The sequence below is a fragment of the Triticum aestivum genome, chromosome 2B (assembly GCF_018294505.1).
Source record: "Triticum aestivum cultivar Chinese Spring chromosome 2B, IWGSC CS RefSeq v2.1, whole genome shotgun sequence".
NCBI lineage: Eukaryota > Viridiplantae > Streptophyta > Magnoliopsida > Poales > Poaceae > Triticum > Triticum aestivum.
Window position 1 is genome coordinate 650,326,622 of NC_057798.1, and position 17,839 is coordinate 650,344,460.

Here is a 17,839-nt window from a genome sequence, read left to right on the forward strand (position 1 = left end):
TCTCGAAATAGTCTTTCACCCCGCTTTATATTAATATAATCACACGACAAACAATGAGAAATGCTAGACCTATGAAAGCTTACGTGAGGATTTTACGTAAAAAATGATGTGGAGGTAATTATTGGGTCAGGATTAGTGGTTGGGGGCCACCCTGGTTGAATGCAGGTGTGTGTGCGTGGGGGGGTGGATTTATGGAAGGGTAATTAAACTTACATAGGACCTTTTTGTAGGTGTAGGATTATCAACAAACAATACATGATATTAAAAAAAATCCTCAAGAGTTTATCGAAACAGAATATACAACAAACTAGCCGAAAACGCTAAAAAGGCACTATATGCACCACTATACGCCTCCTACGAGTCGTCGACAAGAAACACATGAGATCCGTAGTCGCGCCCAAGTTGCACCGACACTTATTGCGACATCCCTAAGAGGGTCACAACGTGAAGTGGTGCCACCCTCTATCTTGTCGTGGAAACAAGCTACAAGCCCGTCCCTGACAAGGATTCCAGATCAGGGCTAGGTCGCCATTGACGGCACCAGCTTTGCCAGGATCTCCCACCACAACGCACCTTGCCAACACCAGCTACCACGCTGCTCATCGAAGGGCCCATCTCTGTGGCACACAATCCAGGACCGCTGCCTCGGCATCCAAGATCGCCACCCCACTGCCATCGCAACACAAGACTGCCACCAAGGAAGCACTTTTGTGTGAACATCATTGGCTTGGAGCTAGACCGCCACCAGCCACACGAAGAGGGAACCTCTGGCAATGTGGCCCGATCTGACCTGGATCTAGCCCCAAAACAAACGGTGTGGCTGAGGACAGGGCTTGCCGGCGACACCTAGTAGCACGCATACAGGACACGACCTGTGCGCCACCACTGAAGCCACCACGGCAACACACCACACAACCAGGGCAACAACCACTATGGAGCCAAATTCGGCAGCTCCAGATCCGGTTGAGGCCGCACCCTCAAATCCCGTTACACCCCTATCCTAGGAACCCTGCCGAAGAAACTTCATTGACGACTCAGCCACCGCCTGCCGGTCGCCATGGTCCTTCGCGTCGCCCCTCTAGGCTTGTTCCGGCGTTGTGTGCCCTTCGAGGAATACCGCCACGTGCCCAGGCCAAAGAGGAGAACGATCTGGACTGCTCGGGACCAACAGAGCCACAACCACGTCCGGTCGAAATCACCACCCTGAGCACGCCTAGTCCTGCCACCACGAGCCTGCCCCGCGGCATGCCGCCGGTCGTCGAGCCTACCGACGCTGGCCCAATTGCCTGCACCTCGGGACACCACTGACTGCCACCAAGCTACGTCGCCCGTATAACTAGGAGCCCCGCAAGAGAGCACCCCGCCGCGGACAACGGCCGCTCGGGCTTCGCCCGGTGGCACCCTCCGACTACAACGCGGGGAGGAAGGAGTTTGGGACAGGTCTATGGCTGGTAGGTGGAGCCCTCACGTCGCCCAGGTCAGGAAAGACCATGTTTTTTTCGTCCGTCATTTTTCTTCTTGTTTTTACCTCTATCTCACTTCCACTTGTCTAACTTTCTAATGGAACATCCCGTGGTCTCATACCTTAGCTACATGGCTGCAATGAACATGTATTCATCACGTACACGTCATTTCTTTCTCTGTGTCGTGAACCTAGAGAGGCGAGTGTCCTCGCAAAGCCCACTATTCTGATAAGGCGAGTTTAGGTTATTGTGTGATGTTCCTTTTGTTGGTCATATTTTATATGCAGTTTGAATCTTTCTTCGACATTATGGTGAAGATTGAGATCATCCATACTCAAGTACATTCATTGTACAAGGCTTCCCGTATATTTGGTGGATGACTGATGGGGCTTTCAAAAACCATTATTAATAATCAAGCTGGGAGGGGGGGAGGGGGCATTTCATCTTGCAAAGATTGATACCACGAAGAAACTATTTTCAAAAGATTTTATTGTAATTCTTAATCCATACCACCACTAAAAGATCCAAAGGGGCAGATCAAACTAATATCGGTCATCAAACCATATGCATTCAACGACCTAAATTGCTTCGGTGTTGAGCGCTTAATATGTTTAGCTGCAATCAATGCGATCCCAAATATTAACCTATAATTAATATCTTACCTAATATCAGCATATATCTAATACTAGCACTTTTTTTTAAATCTCAATTAATACCCTACAGATATGGACCTGATGTACGCATTTACTAGTTAGGGGTGGTGGGAGGGGGGACGAAAAAACCCAGACGAAACAAAGGAGAAGGAGAGCCTCATCAGTAGCATCATGGTGAATTTCAAACCTAGCGTTGTGCTCCGCCCAACGAACATGGACGCCGCCGCCGGCGGCCCGGTGGAGCTCGAACCCGAGAGACTCTGCTGCTTGCTGGGAGGGGTCGGGGAGGGTCGGAGCACATGAGCATTGACGTGAAGACAGAGTAGGCCGGGGAGATTACTGTGCACGCCGCACAGCGACTTGGACCTCGGAGGGCCTTAGCTCTGTCAGGAGGAGGTCCCGAGTTCCTGCCGAGGACAGCCTGACGGGGGAGACGCACGGCCGCTCGCGCTGCCCGCAACGCGACCACGCCCTACCCTAGGGTTCTGCGACGGCGGCAGCGTCGTCCACAGCCACACCCTCTCTGAGTCCTGCCCTGAACTGGGGTTCCGAGATGGCGGCGGTGGCGGAGGTCTCTGAGGTTGGAGAGGGGCAAGATGTAGGACGGCGGAGGCTGGAGCCTGGAGCGATGGCGGCGTTTCGGGATTGCAGGCAGGGGGACGTGCGAGGTGAGTGTTTTTTTCACCGTTTTATGTTGTGTTGCCTGCACGGATATATAGGAGAACAAATAGGTGGATTATAATTCCTTCCATTGTATAAGTGCTGGGAAAGGAAGCGAGGGACAAAAATCAATCGAGGGGCCTTTAAGAGTAGAGATTAGTTAATTGGATTTTTCTTTAAAGTCTGTTATTTGTTTTCTTAAAATTTATTATATGTTTCCTAAATCAAATTGCATTGATGGGATGGATCGATTGATTTGGATAGTCTATTATTTGTTTCCTTCACATCCATTATATGTTTCCTAAAGCAAATTGCATTGATGAGATGGATCGTTTGATTTGGATGGATCGATTGATTTGTTTCCTTAAAATTGGATTTTTTTAAAGTCTGTTATTTGTTTCCTTAAAATTTATTATATGTTTCCTAAATCAAATTGCATTGATGGGATGGATCGATTGATTTAGATAGTCTATTATTTGTTTCCTTCACATCCATTATATGTTTCCTAAAGCAAATTGCATTGATGAGATGGATCGTTTGATTTGGATGGATCGATTGATTTGTTTCCTTAAAATTGGATTTTTCTTTAAAGTCTGTTATTTGTTTCCTTAAAATTTATTATATGTTTCCTAAATCAAATTGCATTGATGGGAGGGTGACGCATGGAAAGTTATGATCCGTTAAGATTTTTTTCGTCGTGTGAAAGGGTGACGCGAAACTAAACCGGTGGGGTAGGGGAGGGACGAAAAAAACCAGCGAAATGAAAAGGGTGGGAGGTGGGAGGAAGTACCAAAGAAGTACCAAAAAAAACCGGATGAGGTGGGACGAAAAAAAACCTGGAAGCGAGACTACCAACTGCTCCATTAGGAGTAGAGATATATAGTATTAGTTACTTTGTAATTTTTTGGATCTTTGATTCAAAGCAATGTACAGTAATAGTGGTGAGTATGCATAAAGTCTCGAGCGTCTCCCAAAAATATATTTTCTTGTGTCCTTTTCTGCAGCGGACGGCTGGAAAGCAGCGTAATAGTAACGTACGCCTAATCCCTGGCCTCGCATACACGTGGCAACTCTCCAGTTGAAACTGATATGCACCTCTCCCTCCCTCCCCCGGTTTATATCTCTCTCGCTCCCAAAATCACATTCTCAAAAAAGTCATTCAGTACACTCCTCCGGGCTCTACTCGTGTTCCTTTAAACCCGAGAACATCCTCTTCTGGTTCCAACATGGACTAATTGCATATTGGTGTTGCTTTGAACCACGGAAGATCCTCTACTACTTGTATACTCCACCGGACTGTCCTTCAATTTCTCGCAAGGCAAGTTGTATATACTCCATATCTTGTGCTTCTTAACTACTCTAGATCTAATCCATGTCTCCTCTCCTTGATGTTTCTTGTGCTAGATCTGACTTTTTTCAGTCGCTATATAGTTTTCTCTGGCCCATGTTTAGTAAGTGGGCATGTTGAATTCATGCTTGTGTTCCTTTGAATCAGAATAGTTAGGCTAAGTATGCAATACAAGAGTTTAGATCAGATCTTGTGCGTAGTTAATTTTCTGTTCACTGAGTACCAATCCCTTGTATTATCTTGTGCATATTTTATCTAAATCTATCATGTTTTGTTGGACTTGTTACTTGTAGCTAATTAGATCTGAATTTCGTACTGGTATATGTTCACTTATTTTGGGTGCAAACATGTTTCTTGCTCTTGTTTGTTTGAATGGACTAAACTTGTGGATGTAGCTTTCCTGTGAGGAAAAGAACCATGTTTTTACACGCTGACAATGTAAATTTTTACAGAGATGGATAACAAAGGCAAATCCAAGGCCATTGACGATTACGTGCGAACGGCATCCCAGTTCCATCGTAGCAGCGGGATAGACAGCGGCAAAGAGATATGGGAGGACGATGCTGCCACCATTGCTCTTGGTGGCCGTCAACGTGACAGGAGCCTTTTCCTCAGCTTCTTAGATGAACAGGTAATTAGTTAATTAATTATGCCAGCCCCGCATATCATTGTGTACATCTACAGTGTGCATATCATGCATCCTATTTAAAACTGATAATTAATTTACTGCTATGAATGCATATTGATAGGTAAAGGAGTATACAGAATAATACATTTACACCCGTATATTAATTCTTTACATGAATATCATAAACTATATCATATATATTTAGTATGTGTTTGGATATAGCCCCTCGGATGGAGTGTATATTATTGTTATGTCTAAAAGATCTCTCATTTAATGGGGTCTAATGAGAGAGAATATATGAGTATTTTGGTTTTGGTGTGAAGATCATATCTAGATTGAGATATGGTGACTCTCTGTTTCCCATTAAGAGGTTGCACCGTAGACATTTAGCGCGCGTGCGACATTTAGTCGTCCTCCTCCTCGCTGGGGTTGTGTGTGAAATAAGTTGTCAAATCATACTTCCTTGGAGACCAACCCCAGAGGACCCCTCCCCTCTTGGCTGCACAATCTCCATCCCACGATTTGCAATTTTTGGCCAAGAAATCCAAAAAATGCCCTCTAATGGAAAGAACTACCATGACAGTTTCTAAAACTGCCAGACCCACACCCCTCAAATACAGTGAAAACTGCCAACGGACCCCTTCTGTTTGCCAAGTGAACATTCGCCAGGGAGTCCTAGTTCTATTGTATTAGTACTTCTATACATATAGTTGGCACCAATTAATGGTACTAGTGGAATTTTCCACATGATCTACTGTAGTGGGCCGGGGTTGCTTGTTAATTACCCCAGATAAGACGGGTTAGGATGCTCTACAGTAGGCTATGGTGCAGTACGGTCGCTTCCATGTGGACCCGATCCCGTCTGTTATCTGCACTACAGCAGGGTGTAGTACTGTAGAGGATCACCACCCAGATAAGACACCCTAGCTCTTATTGAAGAAAATAATTTTCCATACTAAAAAATATTATTAAGTTCCCAACTGTATCATACTACGATATACTATTTATTTGGTACATCATTAATGATGCCACTTTATACATACTATACTCCTATACTCAATGAGAGCAGGATATGTTCTTCCACCATTTATAGTTACCACGGATTACTACTATGGTAAGTTGCTTATTAGCTACCGCAGATGTGGTTGCCTAGTGAACCAAATTATTTTGGAAACTAGTTTTACATTTAAAAAGGATGTTTTTTTGTCCATACCTAAGGTACATATCCTTCCGTGCTCTCACCTAAGGGAAAAGAGCCTCGTGTTCCCGCCAAAAAAAGAGAAGAAAGAAAATATCCTAGCATTGGGCCATTTGGTTTAGAGAATAATTGTTGAATCACTCGTTTTCTTCCTTCATGGATCAGAAGTAGCCTTAAGCAAAAGGACATTGCCTTGGACATCTTCGCAGTATCAAAGGCAACTAATGGGAATGTGATCGAGGCTCCGCCCCCGCGTTGCCCTCCCTGGCGACACGGGGGAAACCGCATCTGCCGCCGTCGGGAAACACCGCCCCCCCTCCGCCCGCCCCCGTTGCGCAGACGCTGGACGGCCGTCCGGCGAAGCCGTGCCGCACCCCGGGATGGCGGCGGTGGGGTGATTCCGTTCCTCCCCTCCTCCCCTCGTGCCCCCCTCCACGCCCAGCCCCCCAGCTCCGCTGTCGCCACAGGACGCACCACCTCCCCTCCCACTTCCGCTACGCCGCCGCTGGGGGGCTGACCCCCATGGTCGTGCTGCGCCTCGAGAAGACAGCGGCGGGACGGATCCGTCCCCTGGTCGCTCCCCCACCCTCCCTGCGTCATGGATCTCCTGCAGGGGTGCCCCCTCCCAGCTGCTGCGCAACTCTGCCGGTCTGGCAGCGGGCGCGGCATGCGGCCTCGGCCACAGGGCACCGTCCCCTACAGTCATTCCTCCTCTCTGTGTGTGGCCCAACCCTGTTGGTGCTGCCGCCCATGCTTTGGGCATGCGTTTTGCGGCCGGTAACAAGGGCTTCCGCGGCGTGCCTTCCTGCAGGCGGCCCCCCTCATCATCGGCGACCCGTCCTCTCCCTCGAGCCACGGCTATGGCTCTCGCGGTGGCGACGAGTCTGCTGTGCTAGTGGCAGTCATGAAGCCCTCAAGGCGAGTGCTTGCTGGCGCTGCTCCGGCCCCGACGACCTTTGACCCGCGCCCCTTCGGTGTCCTAGGCTGCCAGCATCCTCTGCCGGGCGGATCCGGCCTCAGCGACCCAGCAACTGCGTTCCTTCCAGCTCGCTGGCTCCTCGATGACCCGACGACTATGGCCACGGTAGCCAGGATCTGTGTCCCTCCAGTCCTTGCTTGCCGGCGTTACCGATCATTGTTACCCAACCCCCTCGTGGTTCGCTTCGCTACCCGCCTTACACTATACGTCTCAAAGCCTCTAGTTTTGCTAGATCCGTGCTCGTGGGTTCGGAGGCGGTGCTACCCTTCGACGGCAGATGTAGCCCAGCCAACCCCCTTCCGACATGGTGGCTCTGACCGGCGTTGGCTTCCTCATATTCGCTTCCAGATACGGCGTCTATGGGATTGCTCAACCTCAGGCCAGGGAGAAATCCCTGCTCGGCTTACCGATGCTGGCAGCGGCGGCATCCGCGGATGTCGTTTCCTTCTAGGAGGCACTGTCAAGGCCCTTAGTTGCGCCCCTCTTCGAGCTCAAGGGAAACGCTAGGTCTGGTTCCTCCGGACCGAATGGCGACTGCATCTCAGTGTTGTGCTCCTTCTTGAAGGCGTCATCTTACTCACTTGCGGTGTCCCCAGTTTTGGTTCTCGAGATGTTGGTGCTTTTGTTGGTTCGGCGTTGCCACACTTGGTTCGGGCTTGGTAGGTTTTAGCTGTGGTGTATCCCCTGTTCAAGCCGAGCATCCCTTACCTTTATGCTCCGAGCACCATGTTCACGCATGCCTGCGTTCGTGTCATGTGTTGTACCCCATCTGTAATCATTATATTCCTTCTATCAATGCAATGATACACAAGCTTTGCGTATTCATGAAAAAAAGTAGCTTTCCCGGTGAAATGTAAGATCATCTAATCAGGCCAACAATGCAGGTTAGTAAAGCCAAATTTAGTTTTTCATATCGCTCCACCTCCGACGGAGCTGAGGCACGATGGTGGTGACCTACATGGATGCGGGGACCTTGGCAGTTGTGTGGACGGAAAATCCCTTCTCTAATTTCATTCGTCCAATTTTGACTAAGCTAGGGGATACACCGTCCACAAATTCAATGGCGAAAGGAGGCATGTCGATCCGTGTTCAATATACTTCAAAAATGGTACATCGGGACAGTGCTGCAAAGGGCGAAAGATGTCTCTTGATGCATCGATGTCACATTGATGTGCTGTCACATGGGACCCATGCGTGCCACACTTCGACAATGACCTTGTCGCACTCATTGCCGAAAGGGTTGAACCATCCGGCTTTGTTAACTGCATTGTCGAGCAATGCTCTATTGCCTATTGATAGTCGCTATAAGGAGATAAGGTCGCGTACAAGGAGCCGACCCCACACAAACCTCACTGTACCCACCGACCATGTTGCGGTGTATGTTCTCCAACACCACTATGTTCTACCTCACCCTAGGGGGCTTTGTTGCCTTCATCCTGAAGACCTCTGATGCCATGGTCTACTCTAGTTTGGTCGAACAAGCGGAGATTAGGAGATGCAGAAAGGTTGGGTGGGGAACATAGATTACTAGGGACATTTCTGCCTAATTATTGCCTCACATATTGAGACAGTGTCAAAAAATTAATAAAATGTCAAATAGTCAAGGTCTAAGGTGGATGGGGGAAAACAACATGTTACAACTTACAACAGAAGAAATAACAAATCCTCAAGGCACCTGCAAAGATGGGGGCATACAATTTCCCCTTATAATTGGTGGCGGGTGGCGGGGCAAGTGGTGGTGGCAAGTTGGTGATATGACAATTGAAGCACAGGTAGAGAATCCTGAAATGGATGTATCTTAAGTGCCACAAAGATGGAGATCACGACTACGCAATCACCTGGTGGTAGCTCCATCGACGTCCTCGACGTGAAGTGAAGGTGTCAGGCGATTGGGGGATGGAATCATATATCGAAGAATCGCACTGTTTTGGTGCGCATTTTAGACTCCAAGTCACCAACCGGGATAGACCACCTCATGACACTAAATCAATATATATTTGGTTGTTCTAAGTATGCACTGCAACCAAGTACCCATTCCTGCAATGTGCTCAATTAGTGCAATCATCTTGGATTTTCTCTTAACATTAAGAAAGTAGTTGTGCCTGGTTCTTCTCCTCCATTACGTGTGTGAATTGTGACAAAGGCTTGTTATCAGTCAACACAATCAGGAAGACCCTAGATTTCTGCTCATGCCATAGGGGCCAGATCATCATGGCAAACATTGAGCCATAGGCCTTGTGCTTTTCTCTTAGCATGTGCTTATAGTGTCCTTGACACCATTATTCACAGAAACATGAAGCACTTGAAGTGAGACCATAAAGGTTAGCCCATTCATGGTTAATGAAGCACAACCTCTAAAGGCACCCCAAGTTGATCAAAAAGGGTAAACAAACTACTTGGATGCATACCTTTAACCCAAGTATGTAAAGTTAAAGTTCACAAAGGCATCGAGAGTCAAAATCCTCAATAGGTACATGAGCAATGCCTTAAAGGCATGCTTAAATTCCCACAACCTACTTTCGGGGGTATTTCTGGTGTAAGGCATGGCTTGTTCCTTGAAGCCTTATTTCTTAGCATACCCAAAGGATGAAAGAAACCTCAAATTCATGCTTTGGTTCCCAAAGCCTACTTGTTGGAGCTAGTGGTGGTTCAACCATTAGTAGTTAGTATTTTAGTTGGTCCAGTTGCAGTGATTAACTAAAATATTATACTCTGCCAAGGAAGCACCAAGTGGTCACCTTGTGTGGTCAAAAGTGCTGGCTAGTTGTAGTGATTGCAACTCTGTGATTAAAGACCAGGGGCGTACACCATGTATCCATATTGTTACTATATTAATAAGTAAAACCATGTATCAAGATGCTTTGAATTGTATCAGTTATGTTCAAGTGTAATTGAATATCTTGTATGGTTATACCAGCTGGGATGGCTGCATTTGGATTATGAGTTCTAGGACAACATTCGACTTGCTTGTTGTGTATCAACAAGCTTCTAGCCATGCTTGCTTCACATGTATCAATATGAGTAGTACATGGAAGAACCTCCGCAAGTCACAATTATGCCATTATCAACTACCAAGGATGCAAGCATTGTTCTATGATGCGAAAGACATCAAGGATCACTAACCGCAAGTTTAAATTAAGTGAGGTCCCTTCAGAACATCCAAATTGATGCGTATTTTTAGGACATTCCCAATCAATTGGGAACTTATGTAACATTAATAGACATTGTGTTGTAATGTTAATGTATCGAGTTAAGTAATTGTGTTTAGTTGTGAGATTCAACTGATAATAGATTTAAAGAGCTAATGGTGTTGTCAATATGAGAATTGCTCCGAGAAAGAAACTACATTTCATTCATTTGAAACATACCGTCGGACACAAAGCCTAGTGTGAATCTAGGGGAATCGAACTGTGTGTCTATTACCTAAGTCATCCCTTGTGATATGTTTTGAAGGAGTGTATATACTTCATATTCATTAATAGCCAGCCCATTGGTCATTCTTCTCTCAAAATGTGACGACCGGTCACTTTGGGTGTTTTATGAGCGAACTAGCCACTCAGCCGTACCCAACCATTATCCATGCGGATGTGGCATGATGACTTAGCATGGGACCCATAGTGCAGTCATTCAGGAGGTATTTAGTTAGCAGAAAACACCCTGGAAACAAGCTGAGCTCAAGCGACATTTACTTTGCGTTCATTTTTTTGCAATGCACCCCTTGAGTTTAATATTAGGAGGTGGGGGGTCTTTTGCAAAGCCTCCTCTATCATCTCTCTCATATGTTCATCTATACTCCGCTCCACCGCTCTTACGCAAGTTGGCAGAGGATACACCCGGCGCCTCCATGCCCATTGTGACTTCCCACCATTGCCTACTCCTGCCATTTCCATCTTCCCTGCATCACCCATTCTCTCTAATGCTCTTTTCCCGCCATCGCCCTCTCCCACTCCCACCATGGTCAGCTCATTTTATGATGATGTCGGCCTGCACAATTTTGGCATAGCCAAGCAACACCATTGCTCAGTCCTACTCTCATTTAGCACAATGGTGAGGAAGCTTCTCACCTCGTGGGACTCCATCCATGGGCGGCTCCGCAACGGCACCACCGCACAACGCCGGGGATGGGCGACTTCTTGTCTAGTATGGGCCGCTCCAAGTAGACACATCCAACTTCTCCTCTAGCATGGGCGGCTACTATAACTCCTCCGACATCGAGCTAGCATCACCAGAGCTCTCTGCTAACCACCAGAAGATTGAGCAGGAAAATGCTGAGGAAGAGGAGGCGCTCGAGGTGATGTAGGCACAACTTCACAACAACATCGGCAACAGTGATCATGATAAGTTCTTTCCTGCCAAGAAGGTAGTTTTTTGGGCTGCCAATGCCCATGATATGAGGCGTATGTGCTCACTATGCAATAATAGAAGGCCTGAATGGTACACAACAACAGCGCAACCAGGCGGTGCTCACAACGTCTCTTTCCACTGCACAGGCTGAGGCGATCCGGCATCAGGCTGCCGAAGCAGAGCGCCTTGTTGCCAAGGAGCATAGGGTGACTAGCGAGGGTGCCTTTGCCGCCCTCAACTCAGTAACAAACTACATGTGCTCAATTTCAAATAGGAGAACATGCATCATGCCTACTCATTGTATTGCATATTCATAGCTGGACTTGATTCACTGCTAGACAGAACATGATATCAAATTAATACCATATTCCTTTGGTCTTTTTGAAAAAATATTCACAACTGGATTTGATTTTGTTAGGAGCATTTTGGGATGAGATCAAACAATTTACCTAAAATTGGTACCCCAAAAACCTTCGAACAATGTCACTGCCTTCTTTTGCCACACGACACGCAGGGTTAAGTAGGTGAATGCACTTGTCTGCCTTGTGCTCCACACCGTTGAACTCGGTGTCAAAATGGTATTGCGGTAGCCGAAAGTCGAATTCTGACAACTCCTAAAAATGAAATCTTCATGCGCAAAACCTGAGCAGTCATGCATATATGCTCGAGAGAGGACTTGGTTTACTTACATGAGAGCTTTTCTTTGGTCACCAGTAGCACACATTCACCGGCTTCCATTCCTCTCTCACGTGCTTCAGCCCTCTGGCGCTGCCCATAACACCAAACAATAGATGCCACCCATGGTCACGCCTCCTCGTCCTATTCATGTCGGTGATGCCTAACCGACATGGTCCACATAGCCGTGCAGGGTACCTTCCACTACCGCCGCCGGCCTGCATAGGGTCAGGATTTTGATGCTCGATTTGGCAATCAAGGGGAAAGTGAGCTCAACATCTTTCCAAGATATTTTCTACAAATTAAAGCCTCCTAAGAGACTGCACTATGGGCCCCATGCCAAGTCAGCACGCCACCTCAACCCCGTTATAGTTGGAAATGATGGAGTGACCAATTCATCATGAAGTAAACCAATGTGATCAGTTCATCACATTTTGAGAGAAGTGTGACCAATGTGCTCATCTCGCGGGAGTTGAGTGACCAATGATGCGTTTATCTCTCTACAAATTCCCTTCATAGAAACTCTTTATGAAAATTTATTTAAAAATTTCCCTCGTTAAAAATGTCATGGTACAAAAGCACTACAAGAAATTTTTCAATTAGAATAAAATAATCCATGGCAAAGAATGAAGTATACATTTTGTTCCATATTTTAAGTTTCATCGTAAATGTTACGATATGCATGCCACTATCGGGGTTTGCTTCTATGAAACATCTTATAACAAGGCGACATTATAAGACCAATGACATGTATGGAACATACCTTTTACGCAACTTAATACACCATCGTCACATCAATTATTTCCTATAAAACTCGAGATACTAACTACTCAAATTTGTAGTTTTCAAATGAACTAAAGCCTAATGTGACATGCTAAAAATTTCTCAACTACCATGATGTCACTATAGAATTTACCACACCCACCCACCCATAGAAATTTATATTGATTTTAGCATCACAAGCCTCTCCATGGCCGGTCCCCGTTGAAGGTCACTACTTGCAAATTGCAACCACGCTCACTTAAATTTAGTGTCCAAACCACACCCCGATTTGGTGTAGCAATCATAAACTAAATCAATGTTGTGAGTCATCTCTCAAATTGTTCATGGGCTGGGTTATTGGGCTTAGTGCCTCAGTATGACTATAGAGACGTGTGAATTGGTAGGACAAAAATATTCCTACATCCCAAACCATGCACGTTACCTATCTATACATAGGCTTCCCATCATGGCCATGAGTGGGTAGTGCTAGCTTTGTTCCCTCCTATTCAAGAGTCTCCCTATTCAATTGTATCTCCCCCTCAATAAATAAATAAATTCAATTGCATCTCCCTTGATCTCATAGTTGCCCTACCTTCTCCGCATCAAAATCGTTGCCTCTATAGGTAGTCCTCTCTTGTGTCCTATTATTCACAAATCACAGTCCTCCCCTTACTTGCGCCATGTATGCTTCATGTTGAGTTTTTGTATTCCATTTCTCATTGCCCATCGATTATCGATCTCCACATAATCTTCCTAATCCTCATCCGGAAACTATCCATCGGAGATCTAAGGCCGATGTTTGGTGAACAACTAAGGTTACACAGAGTCATCATAAAGAAGGTCGATCATAAATTTGCCGACTCAATGATCTGAATTTGTAAAAATATACCTCAATCTCTTGTTCTTTTTATTCTCATTCCTTGTGAATCTAAAAAGGCATTCCCATGCTTGCCATTGGGATAAATTATGAAGAGGGCATGTTTAGGTCTCTATAGACATGACCCTCGCTATCAAGGTTGTGCTTGTTGTCCTTGAGGTAGAAGATTTTCATTTTCTCTGAATAACACGAGCAACCATACATTTGTGTTAGGATATGAAATACTTTTTGAAGGATACGTAATGATTTTTCACTTAGGTGGTTGGTCCATAAACAATCGAATTGACCCATGATGGGGCCTTGCATTTCATTAACAGTCTTTTGTTGCTGGATCGTTCTCATCTCTTATCATTTGTATCTTTCGCCGAGATCTCTCCCCATTTTTTCACTGCCTTGCTCCCTATTTCTTTATCTCACCATACTCCATGACGGGAGCTGCCTTCCCCATGAATTTCGATGGGGCAAAGATTAAGATACATTCCGCATTGTTCGTGGTACATTGTGACAACATGTTGTCATGCTTCTCTTAGCCGTACGACATCTCCACCATGCACATGCCTAGATAAGGGAGGAGCCAGTGGTACTATAAGGGAGGGACATCGCTTGCATCATCGTGAGCTCATGGATGATGCTTTTCTTATCAAACGGTGGTGAATCACCTCCCTTCATTTATATTTGTGAGAAATTTTCGTCTCAATTGTTACTTGGGCTGCTATGAGATGTACATAGTGCCGGGCACCATGCATTTCCTATGTTATGCTTGAAATTTTTTCATTGCAATTTGCTCGGTTACTAGATTAATTGGTCGATTGAGATGGAAGTTACACAACACTAATGCTCTCCACTACTTCTGGTCAACCTTTTTTTTAAGATTGCAGGACAAATTGGTTTAGCATGATTAAAACTGATGTTGTGTGATTGGTTGATTGAATTGCTCAAGTTACCTACATTTTTTCTTGATTTTAATCTGGCAACACTACATTTGTTCTATATTACACGACATGATAATTCTTTGCCCAAAAAACCCAAATATTTTGCAGTTTTTGTTATTGTCTTGAAAGTTGAAATAGTGATTATTGTAGATAAAATTTGCATGGAGGAAAGTTCACTCTTGTCGACTCTACACTCAGTGTGATCCACTGAGCTGAGATCAATTACCAGTATCATATATCTGACATATGGATGGAATTTACCCTTGAAACTACCATATGATCATGAGTTAGTAACTGCTCGTTATCATTGTTGTTTTACCTATTGGAAATATTTGAACCAATGAGTGCTCCCCGTAATGGAAATAATAAATTGCTGTTTCCTTTTCAGGATGATTCAAAGAGCGAAGAAGAGTCGACTCTACACAATCAGAGGTTGCCCCAAATTGGCGACACATACATAGATCCATTTCAGCCTGTGAACTCTTGTGCCTCTACTACAAACAGTGTTGTCAAGGATTATGCTGAGCTACCCTCCCAAATTCCACTACTGAATATGGATGTTGTTAAAGATTTTCGTGCACAATCATCATCTTCTTCTTCAAGGAGCGTGCTTGCGAATTTTGCTAATATGATGGCGATGCAGGAGGCATGCCTTCGTGCGTTGATTGACCCAGATCAGGAATTATCCTGCAAACTATGGCGTCAGTCCCCCGAGGCTTTGAAGAATCACTACGCTCTCGACGTTGAGATGGCATGTTCTGGGGGGCATGTGCCAAATATAAATGCTCCTGGGAATTCCCAGGTCAATTCACTTCTTCAGCTGATCAAGAATCCAGTAAACCAGTCTATGCGGCTCATCAATGTCAAGGGTCACGTGCCTGCTCTCAGGTGCACATAACTCATGCAACCTTATCTTCATACTTAACTTGTTAAGATATCACTAGTACATACTAAGCATCAGTTTCAGTCAGTATATTCTTAAGGTTACGCCTCCTACTGTGCCATGATTCCATTGAAGAAATTGCGACATTTATATGGTAACCCATCCATTACCCTTTGTTGTATTTGACATGCAGTGCTGACCCAATTGGCAGCTGCTTTATACGGCAGAAACTTGACGAAGCAACTACTGGAGAGATAGTTATGCTATATAAAGAAATCACGCCTCACATCCTTACACTGGCCACTGATGCCTTTCCCACTTACGTTATCCAAAAGGTTTTCTTCCTCCAATTCCTGTAGAATTTTGTACCTTGAGTCTCCAATTAAGGATGTGGAGATTAATCGGACATAAACTTCTATACTTACCTTCTAATTTTTTTTGTAGCTTCTTGAGCATGGACCAGCAGTCTACTTCAGGATACTAATTGCTAATCTAATGGGGCATGTGTTAGACCTAAGCCTTCATCTCTATGGTTGTCGGGTGATCCAGAAGGTAAGCTGAACACTATCACTTTAACATCTCATGATGGAAGGAATTAAGGTGTGCTTGTAGATTGCAAAACTGCACTTTTCTATTTGGAAGGCCTCTACTTTGTAATGTCATGTAAGATAGAATATGTAATTTAGTCAAACCATTCATTCCCATTTATTGTCTTGTTAATATGTCCATTATCTTAGATAACTTCTGTTATAAACATAGTATAATGTCAAATGCATAAATAGTTTAAGCTGATTATGTTTCATTATGTTTTAAGTTTTTACCCTGGTATGCCATATTGTTTCGTTGCGAGCTTGGTCACTGATGGTGTCTCTTTGTTCAGGCTTTTGAAATAAGCGGCATTAGTCAACAAATAGGGATGGCCACGGAGCTTGATAGCAACCTATTCAAATGTATCTGCAATCAACATGCAAACCATGCCGTTCAGAAATGCATGGAGTGTGTGCAGCCACAATATATCCAATTCATCTATAGACGATTATGTGGCAAGGCCAAGATGTTATCCACCCATCCTTTTGGATTCCATGTGGTTCAGGTTGTTAGTTTGGGCATTACACTTTTTACCGCTTCCTATCTTTCGACATTTGTTTGTACCTTGTTCACTAATTATTCCTCCCGTCCTCGTGTTCTTAGAAAATGCTGGAGTTCTGCAAGGACCCTCAAATTATGGACATGTTTATCAAAGAGATTCTCGATTGTGTAAAGGAGTTGTCTGTAGACCCATATGGAAACTACGTTGTGCAGGTAAAGTGTGTAGTGGTTTGTAATTGATGAAATATTATCGCGGCTTAACAAACAATTCACATGTGTGTTCTATCGACATGTTGCAGTACATTGTGGAGCATGGAGGACCTCGTTATCGACAAATTATTATGTTGAAACTTGCTGGAAGCATAGTACAGATGAGCCACCAGAAGCACTCTTCCAAAGTCATTGAGAAGTGCCTGATCTATGGCAGCTACCACGATTGCAAGCTTCTCATAAATGAGATCCTTTCTGCAGGCGGTGGTCAAACTGCAGATCATCTCGTGGTATGTGGCTCTTGAGGTCTTACCGCCGTTACTCGACATCCCTAGAGAGATATAGTACACATGAGACATGACTAATCTTGCGTGGTTGCCTGGCCATGCAGGGCATGATAATCCACCAGTATGCAAACTGCGTGGTGCGGCAGATGGTTGACGTGGTGAACGATTGGCAGTTCAACGTGATCGTGGATGTGCTGAGGCGCAACAGGGACACTTTGGTCATGTACGCCCATGGGAGGCAGGTCATCGCGCAGGTCGAGCGGCTCCTCAACGGCATGGCACCGTCCCCCGACTCCTTTGGGCAAACATCGTCGTCGTCCAAGTTCGTCTAGCGTGTTTTAAATTGTTTTTAGAATGGTTTGCGTCGTATGTCTCTCTTCTTCATCCTGGAGCATGAGAGATCGGCAGAAATTGAATTAAGGTGAACTCAGTTGCTTTCGTTTTCCCCGTCAGGTGAACTAAATCGTTTCTGTAGAGGAGAACCGAACTATAACCTCCTCTGGTCAAAGGATTTGTCAAGCACCCAGCCTACCGTTATCTATGAATTGAACTATTTGTTTTCCATGCCATTTTGTGAGGGCTTCATCACTTTAGTTTAAGACTTCAAATATCTTGCTGGTTGGTTTCACCAGGCATATGCATGTTCCAGGTCGACCAGGCAGTAAAAAATATAGTAGCTAGACGGCTCATTCAGGCTTTGAATTCAGAAACATATAGTATATCACTTGATGCATCATTTAGGTTTATTGTTTTGTGGATGATGCATCATTTTGGTTGTGGTGGGCAGAGTGTGCTTTAAGGTACCGGTTGGGCCTCGCAGCATCGTCGAAGGCGTGGCTGTAGGCACTGTG

The 17,839-nt window shown here is 45.2% G+C and overlaps 1 protein-coding gene across 2 annotated transcripts; it reads left to right on the forward strand.

Moving 5' to 3' along the window:
- The first annotated feature begins 3,927 nt into the window (after window positions 1-3,927).
- LOC123041895 (pumilio homolog 1) lies at window positions 3,928-17,539 on the forward strand. Of its 2 annotated transcripts, XM_044464455.1 has the most exons (10): window positions 3,928-4,094; window positions 4,577-4,755; window positions 14,908-15,078; window positions 15,163-15,407; window positions 15,596-15,737; window positions 15,847-15,954; window positions 16,283-16,495; window positions 16,594-16,704; window positions 16,791-16,991; window positions 17,093-17,539. In XM_044464455.1, exons 2-10 carry the CDS (start codon window positions 4,579-4,581, stop codon window positions 17,318-17,320), a joined length of 1,596 nt encoding a protein of 531 aa, XP_044320390.1. In that variant the 5' UTR covers window positions 3,928-4,094; window positions 4,577-4,578; the 3' UTR covers window positions 17,321-17,539. The 2 variants fall into 2 exon arrangements, with proteins under 2 accessions (XP_044320390.1, XP_044320388.1); XM_044464453.1 differs by having other exon boundaries at window positions 14,908-15,407.
- The last annotated feature ends 300 nt before the right edge of the window (window positions 17,540-17,839 follow it).